The sequence below is a fragment of the Portunus trituberculatus genome, chromosome 43, assembly GCF_017591435.1.
Source record: "Portunus trituberculatus isolate SZX2019 chromosome 43, ASM1759143v1, whole genome shotgun sequence".
Lineage (NCBI taxonomy): Eukaryota > Metazoa > Arthropoda > Malacostraca > Decapoda > Portunidae > Portunus > Portunus trituberculatus.
The window spans coordinates 12,609,411-12,626,910 of NC_059297.1; the positions used below are offsets into that span (position 1 = coordinate 12,609,411).

The window sequence follows — 17,500 nt, forward strand, 5'->3', positions numbered from 1 at the left end:
CTAGCAAATTCCACTGCTTGAGTCTCGACGTTAAAAAGCTCGCCATTTGACTTCGTTAGGCCAAGATCTCTGATCAGGTCATTGATGTCTTCTTGGCTAGGGTAGTATGGATTTTTCTCATCAGTTGCATCTCTGAACTCTGGATCAGTGTCTTCATGTTCTTCTGAAATACTTTTCTTTTGTAAACACTGCTCTCTCTTAGGAGGAGTGGGTACCAGTGTGGCACTGGTGCAATGGATAACAGAAGGTCAGGATATATGATAGCAGGCACATTTTTTGCCTGCTCGACGTTTGGAAGGGTCTGCCATACAGAAAAAGCAGTTGCTTGGTTCCCTCCAAATTCGGGGGATTGCAAATCTCATAGCTCTGTTTTCCCCTCTGTACCAACCTGTAAAAAGCAGAATGAAAACAGGTATAAAAATACAGATACATTCAACTCAGTGTAATAGGATATGTTAAAATAAAAAAGTATACACTTAACCCTCGGCTATCGCGCCCAATTGGGGCCGAAATAGCCGTGCCATTGCCGAAAACACGATAACCGAATTGATCTTGGCGGAAAGGTGGTTTTGGCCAATGAGTGCTCAGATATTCCATGACGTCATGGCTGGGCGCGCGATAGCAGGCATCTGAGATCGCGATAATGAAATTTTAGCAGCTTTTCATGGGTGCGTGATAGCAATAAAACGCGATAGCCGAAGGTGCGATAGCCGAGGGTTGACTGTATAATATATATATATATATATATATATATATATATATATATATATATATATATATATATATATATATATATATTAGTGTTTTTCTTACCTTCCAGAGTTCTTTTGCTGAGTTCGCTGGTGAAATGAGGTGCCCAAGGTTTGTCCTGATCCCCGACAGGCATGCCGAAATATGCATTTTCAGTGATCTTTCCAGAGAGTACTTTTTAGCTCTAGTTTTGATAAACTCGCCACAGACATAGCAAAATGCGTGTGCCAGATGCTTACAACCTCTGGATGCCATGCTAGATGAATGAAGATAATAATGACTGATGACGATCGACTTGTTTGCACATTAACGGCTAGAAGTGAGCTGACCTGTTGAGCATACGTTCCCTGCATTTATACTGCCATATACAGGCAACCCCCGTTTAACGAAGGTTCACACAACGAAATTTCCCTACAACGAAGGTTTAATTTTACTACCTTCTGCTCATTTAACGAATACCAAACTCACTTTAACGAAGTTTTATCTAGGTAATTTTTTCCAAGTTTGAAAGCCCCGCCGTATCACGCAAGCCGACAAGCTTTTGAATACACTAGCAGCCGCAAATACTAAGGCCTGCCTCAGGAGAAATACTGGGACACCTGTAGAATCAAGATCAAGATCAAGCCTCTCGTGGACAACACGCACCACTCACTCCCATAACAGCATCAGCAGCAGCTCGTCTTCACTCGCTCAACTTACCACCAAAACTCCTTGCAATGTGGCCGAGCATTCCTAAGAAGACCAGGAAGTCTTGTCCTGGTACCAGTGGCACCAACGACATATGCAGGTGTGATGGAAAGAAACACCAGGGTGAAGCTTCCCTGTGTTTATTGTAGGAATACAAAATACATGGTAGCGAGCGCGTGGAGGCTGTAGCCAGGCGGCCAGAGACTTGTAGTCTGGGCGCCTTGAATGAAGCTTGTAGCTTGCGTGATGATGCAGATTTACAGTCTACACACTGGAGTGTGACTGTAGACAGTAGACTGTAGAGGTAGACTGGCTGTGCTTGACAGGAGGACCAGTCAAAGAAAGGCAGGCAAGTAGATTGCCAGGCGAGCGTGAGTGTACTCCAAGCTGCGTTGAGTACAACTGAATGTGTGGCGTGGCGTGGGGTAGCGGAACAATACCCACGGCCGCAGTACATCTTACGGTACACATTACATTAAGTAGTGTCCATCATATTGCTCGACCACGCTAACGAAGGTGTCCTCACCGAGCACTCTAGTCAATACTTAAACACTTCAAAAAGAACAATAATAATAATAAGACATGTCATACAATGCACTGAGCAAAATAAATATCACATAAGTGTGAGAACAATTAAGAAAATATAGTTAGTTTGCAAATAAACAGCAATAACATGATATAGTAAGTATAACATGGCTAAATATATTAATTTGATGCAATTTCAAAAGTAAGATGCATTATTGATAAAAAATTTACACATTTATGGTAATGACTAGTAAATATATAACATACAAAATTTGTATAAAGACAGAAATGATACATGATCATGTATAATGAAATCACTGAAACATAGGAACAATGTTACATACATGTGTAAAAATGTGTTACATATGGTGAATAAAGTGTATGTGTCATAAATATTGTTTCTTACATATAATATATATATATATATATATATATATATATATAATATATATATATATATATATATATATATATATATATATATATATATATATATATATATATATATATATATATATATATATATATATATATATATATATATATATATATATATATAAGCATGAAGAGATGATAATGTAAAAAAAAAAAACAAGCAAACAAACACTCAACTCTAAATACCATAAATCACCTACATACCACAAGTTGAGTAGCTAATTCAACTTGGATAGAGCAGATAACAATGTATAACAGTAGAGGTGCTGCTAAAACAAAATGTGATGAATGTTGCATTAATAGTGAAGTTACATACATATAATAAGTACATGATAAATATAAGTGACACTAGCAAAAAAAAAAAATATTATGTAGGTAGGGAGAAAGCGAAAATGTTACTATAAATTTAGTAATAAAAAAAGTAAATTGGGATGTAAAAAATGTAACTGCAAATGGAACCCCCATTAAACACACGATATACCCTAGGGCCACGCCTGTGTGTTAAGGCCTGAGAAGCATGAATATGTCTTCTGATAAATCAAGCAAATTTACAGTAAAAAAAAAATATTACCTACATGACATTAATCCCTCCCCATGTGTCATCTGGGGACAGCACATAAGAATATAATATAATATAATGCAATAAAACATAATATAATACAACATAATATAATATAAGATATAATATAAGAGATACACTTCACACACCTGTACGTGTCCGCAAATTGTAAGGACATGAAGGTAGAACAGGTGAAGAATCAGAAGTGTATGTTGTTGAAGACTGTGTAGTCTGTACAGGCATGTGTGTAGAAGTAGAAGAAGAAGGTGACAGTGGAACATTACTCTTCTTCAGACGATCAACATGCACTATCTCTGAAATATTAGACTCTGGGTCAAGAATTTTAAATTTGTTGCCGTGCATACGTTCAACTATACGGTAAGGACCTGTAAATTTTGGATTAAGCTTTGATTGACGCTCAGGAGTAGATTTATACACAATGTCATTGACTTGAAGAGTTACAGGTGTAGCACTCATGTGTTGACGCTGGATCATTTCAGTACGAGATGCTTGAAGATTACGTCGTACAGACTCATGAATAATTTGAAAAGCTTTCAGCTGATTTTTAGCATAATCATCTAAAGAGTAAACAGGTATATGAGGCTGAAGCAATAGATCATAGGGCAAACGTTTCTCTGAGCCATAGATGATATAATGTGGTGTTTTTCCTGTGGAAGCATTAATTGATCCATTAATTGAAGCTGCAACATGTGGAAGCCAATCTTGCCAGGAGTCATGAAGTTGACTCACTACATGGCGAAGAACATCTAGAATCTTTTTATTAGCGCGTTCCACTATACCATTTGAGGCTGGATGCTGCACAGAAACAAAAGTTTGTGTTATGTTATATTGTTTACAAATATTTTGCAAAATCTCATTTTTGAATTCTGTCCCATTATCACTGAGTAAAACAGTTGGTGTAGTATATGGACATAAAAGATTTGTTACTAAAGCATGGGCAACAGCATTAGAAGACTTGTTCTGCAAAGAAGCTAACACTACAAAGCGGCTGAAATAATCTACACAGACAAGGACATAAGAACCTTGCCGACTGCATGGTAGCTGCAATAGGTCAATAGCGACAGTCTCAAAAGGACCTGCTGGAGTAGGATACTCTAAAATAGGCGCTGTATTAGTGTTACCTTTGTGCTGTGCGCAAGAAACACATTGAGATACATGGGTAGTTATATCTAGACGCATTTTTGGCCAATAATACTTGAGGCGAGCCATAGCAAGAGTTTTGTCTCTACCTGGATGACCTGCTTGTGGTGCGTCATGAACAAAATGCAAAACTGTAGGGACAAGAGATTCTGGAATGACAATTTGTTTTACTTCACGGTCGTAGACTTGTACTGTACGCGTGAGAATGTCATTATGAATATCAAGTTCTCTCAATGGAATAGGCAATTTAGGCAAACTTGTTTCATCACCAGATTCTAGTGCATAAATGACTTTACTCCAAATAGGGTCATTACGTTGAGCTAACGTTAAGTCTTGGTGAGAAAAATTATGAACTTGTGTCACTGCGGCAATAGCTACATTACGAGAAAGAGCATCTGCGACGAGATTAGCACGTCCAGGTAAATATTTTATCTCTGCTTGGAACTGCTCAACTGTTAGGAACCATCTGGCGAGTCTACCTGTAAGGTTCTTCCTGAGAAAAGTTGAGTTACAGCAGAATGATCAGTATAAACAGTGACTGGATAATTGTAAATGATATCACGAAAATGTTTGAGAGCCCATACTACAGCGAGTGCTTCCATGTGAGTTACAGAATAGTGTGACTCTGCTTTGTTAAGAACACGACTAGCAAAAGCAATCACATGTGGATGTTGACCTTTAACTTGTTGCATCAAAACAGCTCCTATTGCAAAAGATGATGAGTCCGTGCAAATTGTGAACGGTAAGGAGTAATCTGGAAATGCTAGAACAGGAGGCTGTGTTAAACAAGTCTTTAGTTGATCAAAGCTTTGCTGTTGTTCTGAAGTCCATTGAAAAGGTACATCTTTCTTTTTAAGTTTATTTAAAGGATGAGCAATGGATGCAAATTTTTTTTTTATAAATGCACGGTAATAACCTGCAAGACCTAGAAATGAACTGACTTGTGCTGTAGTTCTAGGCACTGGAAAGTCTTGAATAGCTTTTACTTTATCTGAAGTAGTATGAATTCCTTGACAATCAACAACATGTCCCAAAAATTCAATGCGGGATCTGAAAAATTGACATTTAGGCAAATTGAGCTTAAGGCCTGCTGTTGTGAATTTTTGAAAAACTTGAGATAATTTCTCTAAGTGTGTGTCAGTATCTTTAGAGACAAGAATGAGATCATCCATGTATACAAATAAACCATTACCAATGAGACCATGGAACATAGAGTTTACTAGTCTTTGGCAAGTTAGAGGTGAATTGCGTAAACCCATTGGACAGCGAAGCCATTCATAGTGACCTGTAGGAGTAGAGAAAGCTGTTACAGGACGACTTTCTTTTGATAATGGAATTTGCCAAAATGCTGACTTGATGTCAAGTGTTGAAAATACTGTATTTCCACTACCAATGTTTTGTAAAAGCTCAGAAAGTACTGGTAAAGGATAATGATCAGGTTCCGTGACTGTGTTAACTTTCCTGAAGTCAATGACAACACGGTAAGAGTTGTCTTTCTTCTTTACTAGTAGTAAAGGTGAGTTCCAAGGAGAATAAGACTCCTGTATAATGCCTTCTTGAAGCATGTTCTGGACTAACTTATCAGCAATCTGTCGCTGAGAATGAGGTAACCTATAAGACTGCACGTACACTGGACGTGTGTCAGGTTTCAGCTCAATGTGGTGCTGGACTCTATTTGTAACACCAAGAGGCTCACCAGGAAGAGCAAAAGCTTCCCTATGGTTCACAAGTAAGTTAATAAGATTACATTTCATGTCAGGAAAATCCATAACTTGTACATGAGGCTCAAGCTGAGAAGCAATATCTTCAGCACTTTGAGAAGAAGACTGTGAAGATACAGCTGCTATACATGTTGTGAAGTCCTGCAATGAAGTTGCATCAATAACTGTAACTGAACCCAAGTGAACTCCATCTCTGAGGGTGATAGAAGAGCCAGTAAGATTTGTTACTAAAGCAGAAGTAACATTATCCTTGTGTACAGACGACAAGGTACTTTCTAATGCTAGACGCTTCACTCTTGAAGTGTCAGGGTGCGATAACACAAAGGAACCTACAGGGGCATCCTTGACACGCACTGATATAACGCGAGCACTTGTAGGGCCCACATATTGATCACCAATAACAACAGCTGCACTCATTTTAGGTACAGACACAGAACACTTTGATTCAACTGCATTAGCAGCTGGAACAGTTAGGTGCCTCGTCGCCAGAGACTCGTTGACTCGTGGGAGAGGGGGACTCTTCAAAGTGTACACGTTTAGTGGTGACATTTAAGATAAATTTAGGGTTAGATGTAGCATAACAAAGTTCATCCTTATAAGAAAGTGCCTGATAGTTAGGATGAAGAGAAATATCATTTTCTGCAAGTGTATGTTCTGGACTAACTAAAAGAGCATCACACTGCAAGGAAAAATTTGAAACTATGTGAAATTTTGCAAGAAAGGTAGAATCATGAGGGTGAAAAGAAATAGGTAGGAGAACACTTTCTATAACGTGTAATGGAGAACCTTCAACACCTTTGAAAGCGCGTTGACATTGTTGAAAGGAAAGCTTATACAACTGAAACAGTTTGAGATATGCACTTTCTGTGATTAGGCTAACATCTGCACCTGTATCCATACAGACAGAGATTGGTGTGCTGTATGTGTAACATTGAAAGTTCTGACGGTGAGAATTATTAGATGTTAGAGAAGGAACACATAGTGACGCTGTGTTAAGTTGTGTAGCTAGTCCTTCGCTTTGTGAAAGGCAGCTTGCTGAAAATTTGACTGTTGCGTGACAGTTTGTTGCTTTTGAAGTCTGAGTATTGTTCTACACTCCTCAGTAGGATGTGTACAATTGCCATGGATCATACAGTAGTATGGTGGAGGCAAGATCACTGTTTTAGTGGTATCAGAGTGACTACCACGTGACCAAGACCTATAACGCTGTGGTTTCTGGTCTCGTGACAACTGTCTGGAACGAGTGTCATGGTCACTGCGTGAATTTGACTTCATAGATGAAGCTGTGGTGCTATACTGAGCATTTGATTTTTCATGACGTTGTTTTTTTAAAACAACGTTGTATTGTGTGTCCAGTTTTATTACAATACTGGCGTATGACAGGATTAACTTTCTTCTTTACTGATTCCTTATGTGAGACACCAGAACTAGAAGTAGTGTCAGAAGTAGCTGCAACGTAGACTGGACGTTGGCTACGCAGTTTAACTGCTAACTTAGTGGAAAAATCCAAAAGACTTTCACCTTTTGTATACTGGAGAGTAGAGGCAATGTGACGTTCCTCTGGACTTAGCAATTGTATGTAATATTGAAATTCCATGATAAGACGAAAAGATTCCTCATCTAGAGTACCATTTTGAAACCAGGAAGAGGCTTTGAGAGAAGAAACAGCTTGGTTAGCTAACTGTGCAGAACGAGCCTGTGCCCTTCTAAAATCTGAGTTTCCAAAATGATTTAACATTGTCTCTGCAGCATCAAAAACCCATTGAAAGTTATCCTTTGGCTGTGGTACACCAAAATTTGCAAAAGTTTACTTTAAACTTATCATAATCGTAGTTTAGGACTTTGGGGTCAAATGCTGTAGCAGTCATAAGGTCATTAGCTAATGATCCAGGGACAAGATGAGAACGTACAAAACTAATTTTATCAGCTCCTGAATGAATTTGAGAATTACTAAGAACATCCTCACATAGTTGTAAAAATTGAGCTGGAGAATATTTGTTAATATCTTCCCCACTAAATTTCTGAATGGAGGAGTCATGTTGTAAAAGTTTAATAGCTGGAGATGCTACAGATGTAAGACATTTGTAGTAGATGTAGTCACAGGAGTGAAAGTATTAGTAGTAGCCATAGTAATAGTTGTAGTGGTAGTAGTTGTTGTAGTAGTAGCAACATGGTCAGACATTGTGACAATTTGATGGTAATAAGATTTACCACTACGTAAAAACATACACAAAATTGTTATATATATATATATATATATATATATATATATATATATATATATATATATATATATATATATATATAGTTACCACTCCAATGAAATTGTGTTGGACCACGTACAGATGTGTGCTGTGTGTACTCGGACGTAACAGAGACGATAACTTGAGTCACATACGGGTCAAATAAGAACTTCTCAACATACTCTGTGAAAATTGAATAATATTAGTACGAGAGTACTCACAAGAACATAATTGTATCAGAGTTGAGAAAAATAAAATATGAAATTATACTAAGTACACTTTTGCAATAATCAAGAGATATAATAATGACAATTTACACAATAAAATGAATAAAGTGCTGTACTAATGATGTTAATATAATTGTAATTAAGAATGCAATGAAATAATTATAAAAACTTGACAAGTAAATGATTATGGAAAGTGCATTCTGCAAGAAAACATGAATATAGGAGTTACCCTTAAAATTTGAATCAAAGAAAACTGAGTGTCTGAGGAAAATACGTAAAATAATTTATGCACACGTAAATAAAGAAATTACTGCATATAATGCTAACACATCAAAACATGCACAATAGTTTAATAAAAATAATGTGTAAATGTGTATTCACTGAAAAAATTATGCGTGTACTTGCACAGAAATAATACTTGGCACATCAACCTCAACAACAAATATGGCGTCTGTACAGAGCCAATCAGGAACCGTCTTCACTGGAGATCAAATATGGCGCGCCTATTTACGCGGGAAGACACTCACTGGTACTCTAAAAATATTCACAGAAAATTAATCACTGTGGTTATAAAGTTTTACTCACGACAGGTGATACTTATAAAGTAGCAGAGATGTATAGATGTCCTCAGCTCCACGAAAAATCCTTGCCAGGGGCGGTAGGCTGGGGAAAGCAGGAAGGGACGGACGGTGTCACTAGGCTGCAATGTGGCGGTGATGTCCTGATCACGGGCTGTGGGCGGCCACCAGCTGCCACCATCTAATGTCCTGGTACCAGTGGCACCAACGACATATGCAGGTGTGATGGAAAGAAACACCAGGGGGAAGCTTCCCTGTGTTTATTGTAGGAATACAAAATACTTGGTAGCGAGCGTGGAGGCTTGATGAGCCGGCGGCCAGAGACTTGTAGTCTGGGCGCCTTGAATGAAGCTTGTAGCTTGCGTGATGATGCAGATTTACAGTCTACACACTGGAGTGTGACTGTAGACAGTAGACTGTAGAGGTAGACTGGCTGTGCTTGACAGGAGGACCAGTCAAAGAAAGGCAGGCAAGTAGATTGCCAGGCGAGCGTGAGCGTACTCCAAGCTGCTTTGAGTACAACTGAATGTGTGGCATGGCATGGGGTAGCGGAACAATACCCACGGCCGCAGTACATCTTACGGTATACATTATTTTAAGTAGTCTCTATCATAGTCTCTTACTCTCAAAGTGAAGCTGGATATTATTCACAGACACGAGAGGCGAGAAAACTATAGCATTGCTGGCCACCATCTTGACTCCATCTACTGTCTCTATTATTTTCAAGTCAGCAGACTTATAAGAAGGCTGGTGAGACTGTATCTTCCTTGCAAGCTAAAAGAACCACCTGAACTCGTGACTCTACAATGGATAAAATGGAAAGCCTTGTGGAAATGTGGTACATAAGTTTTGTATGCGGTACAATGATGCGCCCTTTGTTTACATTCCACAGGTTGCCGGTTAGTGTCTTTCCTGTTTCACTCTCCCTCCCTTCGTAAATTTAAGATCAACAACATTATAATGCTACATACATACATTAGTGTACATTATAATGACTTAAATTAAATTTAACTGCCTAAATGTTAAATTTCATAATTTTTACTTTCATTAAACCTTTCACTGTACTGTGATGCACTCTCGCTTTGCTTACTCTCGGTGGAAGTTCATGTCGGGTTAAACTTGTTATAATCGGTTCGCTTAACGAAGTTTCGCTTAACAAAGTGTTTTTTTAGGAACGTAACCCCTTCGTTAAAAGGGGGTTGCCTGTACAGTAATACTCCGCTTAACGAACAGGATAGGGGGTGTCAAAGCTGTTCGTAGAGCGAAAATTTGTTAAGCGGATGAAATTTTCTCATAGAAAATAATGGAAATAGGGGAGGATGCATTCTGGGCTGGTCCCCAACATACCATATGGGTTAGAAAAAAAAAATTATATTGGGCCACCGGTGTACCACTACTTTTATGATGTCATATGAGTCATTGGAAGTTAGAGGAGCTACGTACAAATTCTCTCAGATTCTTGCATTTATGTTCACAAAACAACATTCCTATTGGCTTTTTACAAACCCTGTCCCCAAGAAAGGATTGTTTTGTAATGCATAAAGTGAAATCTTAATGGAATACCAAAAAATAAAGCAGAGATGAGATGAGTCACAGACGAAGCCTTCGGGAGACTCGCGGTGACTCGGCCGCTTCTTCTTCTTCTTGTGACCCTTTTAGCTTGCGTGTTGTCTAAACGACGAAGATAGGCAGAACTTAGAAGAGGAAGTAGAAGAAATAAACAGAATGGAACCATATCGAGAAGGAAAAACGAGACCAATTTAAGTACTACTAAAATCACAAACAGCAACAGAAGAAATATTATATAGAACAATAAAACTTAGAGAAACAGAAGGCTGCAAGGATATCTATATAAAGAAAAATTGAAATGAGGGAGAAAGGAAGAGATACAATAAACTGGCAGCAGCAGTAAGGGAAAAAAATAATGAAAGGTCAGAAGAGAAAAAAAAGGCATTTTTTTTGGAGAATTCTAGGAGACAGAATAAGGAAATGGTATATAAACGAGAAGGAAGAGAAAAAAGGGGAATAAGTTTAACTAAAAATGATAAAGGCAAGAGACTAAAAATGATGTATACAAACATAGAGTTTTATCAAGTAAATTAGAATTAAGAGATTACATAAAGAAAGAAAATCCGGATATTGTATGCCTGGCTGAAACAAAACTAAATGAGGCAATCAAAATAGACTTGGATAATAGATATAATGTATGGAGAAGAGACAGAGGGGGTAAAGGAAGAGGAGGAGTCATGATAATGTTAAGGAAGGAGATAGTGATAAACCAAGTGGAATGTGGGGAAGGAAAAGGAAATACTGTATGTTAAGATGCATATTGATAAAAAAGAGTTAACAATCATTGTAACATATGTGCCACCAAAAACAAATTCATTGACCAATCAAGAATATAAAGACATGATAGATGACACAATAAGGAGTCTAACAAGAATTGTTAAAGAAAGCAGAAAAGTTATATTAGTAGGAGATTTCAACTGTAAAGAAGTGAAATGGGAAAATTATTAAAGTGGCATGGGGGAAGAAGCCTGGGGAGAAAGATTCCTGAACCTAATGATAGACAATATGATGGACCAGAGAGTAAAGGAATGCACAAGATTCAGAGGAAACGACGAGCTGGCGAGATTGGACCTAGTTTTTACAAGGGGTATACAAATGAATGATGATATAAGTGCCCATTGGGAAAGAGTGACCATGTAATATTAGAAATGGATATAGAAGAAGGAAAGGAAGATAGAGACGATTCATACAAAGGAGACCAATTAAATTACAGAAAGGCTGATATTGAGAATCTCAAGAACTATTTTAAAAAAGTAAACTGGGAGGGATGGAAAACTCAGAGATGATGCAAGAGAAGTATAACTTATTTTTGGAAATATACAAAACAGGAGTCAAGGAATATGTCCCAAAATAAAGACCTAAAGAAGAAGGAAAGAAAGATTGGTTCAATACAAGGTGTGCTAGGGCAAAGGAGAAAAGAGATGGAGCATGGAAAAGGTGGAGGAGAAATAGAAATCCAGTAAATAAGGAAAACTTCAAGGCAGCGAGAAATGAATATGTTAAGGTGAGGAAGGAAGAGGAAAAGAACTTTGAAAAGGACATTGTCGAAATATGTAAGGAGCAACCAAAATTGTTCTACAGATTCATAAATGGAAAAATTAGGCAAAAAGAAACTATAGAAAGGTTAAAAGGAGAGAACGGGATGGTGGAAGACCCAGAAAGTATGGCAGAACTATTAGATAATAAATTCCAGGAGGTCTTTACTAAGGAATCCAAATTTGAAAGGCTACAGGGTAATAGAGAGACAGTCTATATGAAAGAGATTAAAGTAACCAAGCTTGAAATAAAAGAGTTAATGAAGGAACTGGATGAAGAGAAGGCAATGGGACTGGATGAAGTCTCAGGCAGAATACTGAAAGAATGTAGGGAAGAACTAGCAAGTCCTATATACATCATAAAATTCTCAATAGGAAATGGAACAGTACCAGTAGAATAGAAAAGAGCTGAGGTGGTTCTCATATATAAGAGTGGTAGGAAGGAAGAACCTTTAAATTACAGACTGGTATCACTAACTAGTATAATATGCAAGATGTGTGAAAGAATGATATAGAAACAATGGATCGAGTTCCTTGAAGACAACAAATTAATAACAAATAGCCAATTTGGTTTTAGAAAAAGACGGTCGTGTGTAACTGATTTATTGAGTTTTTATTCTAGAATAGTTGATAGAGTACAAGAGAGAGAGAGGGATAGGTTGACTGTATTTATTTGGATTTAAAAAAGGCATTTGACAAAGTGCCACTTGCAAGATTACTATGGAAGTTAGAGAAGGGTGGCTTAAAAGGAAGCACATTGAGACGGATAGAAAATTATTTGAGGGGGAGAGAAATAAGGACGGCAGTTAAAGATATGAAGTCCATGTGGAGAGCAGTAGAAAGCGGAGTGCCACAGGGGTCAGTATTGGCACTAATACTTTTCCTCATTTATATTAACAACATGCCAGAAAGAGTGAACAGCTACATAAATCTGTTTGTAGATGATACAAAACTGTGCAGAGTTATAAAGCAAAAGGAGGATTGTGAAATACTGCAAGAAGACCTAAATAAGATCTGGGAATGGAGTAAAAAGTGGGAAATGGAATTCAATGTGAACAAAAGCCATGTCATGGAAATGGGAAAGAGTGAAAGACGACCTGTGGGAATCTATAAGATGGGAGATGGAGTTGAACTAGAGAAAGTAAAAAAGGAAAAGGATTTAGGAATGACGATGGAAGAAAATAATCAACCGGTAAGCCATATTGATAGAATTTTCAGAGACAAGAATTTTCAGAGACATACAATTTGCTAAGGAATATTGGAATAGCATTTCATTACATGGACAAAGAAATGATGAAGAAATTGATAAGTACTATAATAAGATCCAGATTGGAATATGCAGTAGTGTGGACCCCCCATAAAAAGAAACACATAAGGAAGCTGGAGAGACTACAAAAAATGGCTACAAGAATGGTTCCAGAATTTGAAGGGATGACATGAGGATCTACCAACCCTGGAACAGAGAAAGGAAGGAGGGGATCTGATACAAGTTTATAAATTGATTAACAGAATGGATCAAGTGGATAATGAGAAACTGATCCTGAGAGAAGAATATGACATTCGAAGCACAAGATCGCATGGTAAAAAGTTGAGGAAGGGAAGATGTCTGAGAGATGTTAAAAAATATAGTTTCCCACAAAGATATTTTGAGACTTGGAACAGTTTGAGTGAAGAAGTGTTGTCAGTAACGAGTGTGCACAGTTTTAAAGAAAAATTGGAGAAGTGTAGATATGGAGACAGGGCCACACGAGTATAAAGCCCAGGCCCTGTAAAACTACAACTAGGTAAATACACAAACACACACACAGACATACACTTATACATTGTTTTGCTTGTAACAGTCTCTGTAGATGGGAACAAACCAAGATCAAACAAGAATAATATTGTGTTCTTTTACTTTAATGCACAGGTAACTTAATGTTTGTGTAAATCTGCTCTCCTCATAAGAAATTATTCATTATTGCAGATTCCCAGGATTATTGTATTTACTATAGTTACTGATTATATTTGTTAATTCTTTATGAAATGAATGTTATTTTCTAAGATACTGTATAGCACATGTGAGAGAGAGAAATGATGTCAAGGAATGCAATGCTGACCTTGACTGACTGTTACCTTTGTTTACAGGAGTTGCTTCAGTGAGGTGCTGCAAACTTCCATTTTCATCTGATTCAACATATCGCCACCGCCAAGATGAGTCCATCATGGACTCATGTTATCCATTTTACCACCATAATCGCAGCCAATTTACCCCTTCCCTCTATGTTTTGGTATAAATGTGAATGTATATGTGACTTCAAGCAGGCACTTAATGATTATAAGGGTGAGGACTTAATTATTTGTAGGCATCAGATGAAAAGGTTAAAATGTCACAAAGTACTTGGTGTATGAACAGTTTTGTTAAGTTAGCATTACACTTATGTTAGAATGTTAAAATATGATACAGTATTTACTGAAGTTATGAAGCTAAAAAGAATTAACAGGTGAGAATTTTAAAGTGATTGTAAGAGAAGCAAGTATGCTTATGAGTCATTAGCAAATCCACAATGGATGTGATTTGTTGCAGTGCGTATGGCAGATGAAAATTGCCATCTGTTAGACCTGTGGTGGATATGAAGTGTGTAGTGGACCAGCAGCAGTTGAAATTCACTGCTTCCTGAACTACTGACATGTAGACCATTGCATTGCACCTGTGGTGAGTGTGATTTACTTTATACTGGGCCTGTAGTGCATAACTAACTGCATGCCAGATTGTTTGGGCTTTGATTTGGTGTTTACTTCTGGTGATACATATAACACTGCAACTCCATCATTGGATCAGTCTTTAAAAAGGTTTCAACAAAATAATTAAATTTTAATTTGTTTTGATATAGTTGTGCAAGATAGTTTTGTAGTGCAGATAGATGTCAAAATCAGCATTTGTGGAACCTGTTTTTATCAATTGGAGTAGACAAGCACAAGGATAACTTGCATTTTGCTGTGATGTCAAGTTTAGTCATGAAAGATTGCTGATGCTCAGGGGTTAGTTTATATATTTCAACATTTGCTTTTGTGAATATAATGTATAATTTTCTTTCACAGAGATTTTTTGCCATTCTTTAGAAATATAAATATTACTTTGCCATCTCTGCTAGTGCTCCCACTCATCCCGGCTCTCACTTTTTACTATAATTAGTCATGATATGTAGTTTGAATATCAACGCCAGTACTAATACTAGTATTCCAGTATATACTTGTACTGACCATAGTTTGCTAAAAACTATTTTTACTAATACTAGTATTCCAATATATACTTTTAATGACCATAGTTTGCTAAAAACTATTTGTATAAAATTGTTTATGGACAAAGTATAATGCAATGTCAGTTAACAAACAGTATATTTTCAAGCATCCATAACTGTACTGTGGCCAGTTTGAGCACTTGGTGAGACATTAACATAAGGTATAGCAGTTTGTTTTCCAAAGGAAACCCTGAGAATTTTTTAAAGCTGGATTCATGTTTTTTTTTACATTTATTTTAGTTTGAATTATCCTTAAGTGCATTTACTACATTTATTTAGTTTGAATTAACCTTGAATACCTGTGATAGCCTCAAAAGATTTTAGAAGAAAAGTAGAGGTGAAGTAGATGGGTGATGAGTAGCTATGAACTAATGAACCAACAGTTTGAATTTGTAAGAAAACTACAATAGTCTTTGATAAGTGTGCTCCAACCTGTTGTGGTATGCACATAGCTCATTCATGCAACACAGTGTCCGTGATACTAATGATCTCCCTTGGCTGCTAAAATGAGTGCAGGTGATGCACTGATTCACATTTTCTCAATCAATGCCTTTTATTGTATTTTCTTTAAAAAAAAAAAAACATTTTAATTGCAATAAGAATAAATTCTACATTTGTAAATTGATAAGTGATGAAAATTGATTAAGTGGTCAAAATTTTACTTCAGATGAAAATTAGTAAAAATAATGTTTGTAAAACCAAATTTACACTCATTTCCCCATTTGAATGGAAGAGAATAGTGGAATGACTGATCAGAATTTATATTTATGGGGATGACAAGTCATTACTAAGCTATGATAATCATGGTCCTACTGTAAAAATATACCTTGTTATCTCTCAAGTTTGTGCTTACTTTTCAGTGACATGAAATGATTTGTGATTATGAAACTATTCATATGTAAAACCAATCTTGATCGGAATGGATGACAGCTTTCATCAATTAGACCATGTTAGAATTATTAATTGGTAATTTCCTCTTCTCAGTTGTTTATGACACATGGCTTTTATACTTTTAACTGTTTGTATGATTTACTTGAACACATTGTAGGTGTAAGCTGTAACTTTCTATTTGCCACATGATCTCACTGATATCCCCAGGTGACTTGTCTCCATGTCAGGGATTATTATTCATAAAGACCATTATACTGCATATAAATTCACTTAGTGAAATGGTTGCTATGCATTGAATGTAGAAAAGTACAATTTTCATGTTTTTTGAAGGGGTGTAAGAAAAGTTGAGTAAATGAAAGGAAGATCATGAAAATTCAAGATATCAGTTATAAGTACTAACAAGTGATTTAATTCTGCAAAATATACTGAGAGGAAAGGTTCATGGCTATTTATAGAACACCAGAAAAAGAGGAAGAGCAATAAAAATAGAATAGAGCACTGACATTTTTCATGCAGAACATAATCAGGGAAGCTTGCATTTGTGCTGCTTGAAATTACAGTAATATCATCAGTGCTGCAATATTCTTGTTCATGTTCTAATTCACGTTTGTCGCAAGTGTTGTAAAAATTTGCTTCCGTCCTAAAGTCAGGTGAACAACCCTTCCAACCTGTTTCCTGAATATGTGTGTATGTATATATGCATTTGTCTACATTTGGTTTATGCAGTTCATATGTAAACATTTTTTGTTTTAATTATGATTCCATCTCATAACAATTGAACAACACAAACCTGATAACTTTGTTTTGTGAATGTTATGAAAAGATGTTATTAACCAACTTGTGTACTAATGTCATTATTAATTCGCCTTTTTGTGATGTCTTCATGTTTACATTAAGGATAAAAATAACTTGTGTGATGTCATACTTTCAAGGAATAACATTTGTATTTACAGTGCAAGCAAATGTTTACAGTTTATCCTAACTAAGTCTTCCAAAAATAAGGATTTTACGCTGAAGTACTTTTGAATTTTGCCCAGCTGCTAACTAGTATCAATACCTGAATCAACTGTGTGGGATATGCCTTTCAAAGCAATTACCATCACTAGTAGTTGTTATATGTTGCAATAGTGTCAATATTTGTAGCATCTGCTGCAGTAGTAGTAGTAGTAGTATAGTAGTAGTAGTAGTAGTAGTAGTAGTAGTAGTATTCAGGAACAAAAGCTTTGATCCCAAAACTGCCCTCGTGTGGTTACTACCCTTCTCTGCAATTTCATCTCAAGTTTTCCTCTGACTGTTCTATTGCTGCTGTGGCAGATGGCCACTGTTCTAACTAAATCT

At 36.7% G+C, this 17,500-nt stretch overlaps 1 protein-coding gene across 2 annotated transcripts in view; it reads left to right on the top strand.

The window, feature by feature from the left end:
* The window catches only part of LOC123518156, a 33,364-nt gene extending 16,244 nt beyond the window's left edge, over positions 1–17,120 (top strand). For both annotated transcript variants that reach the window (XM_045278853.1, XM_045278852.1), the window contains exon 4: positions 14,118–17,120. In XM_045278853.1, the coding sequence (XP_045134788.1) occupies positions 14,118–14,132 (15 nt within the window). In that variant the 3' untranslated portion in view covers positions 14,133–17,120. The remainder of the gene's footprint in view (positions 1–14,117) is intronic.
* The last annotated feature ends 380 nt before the right edge of the window (positions 17,121–17,500 follow it).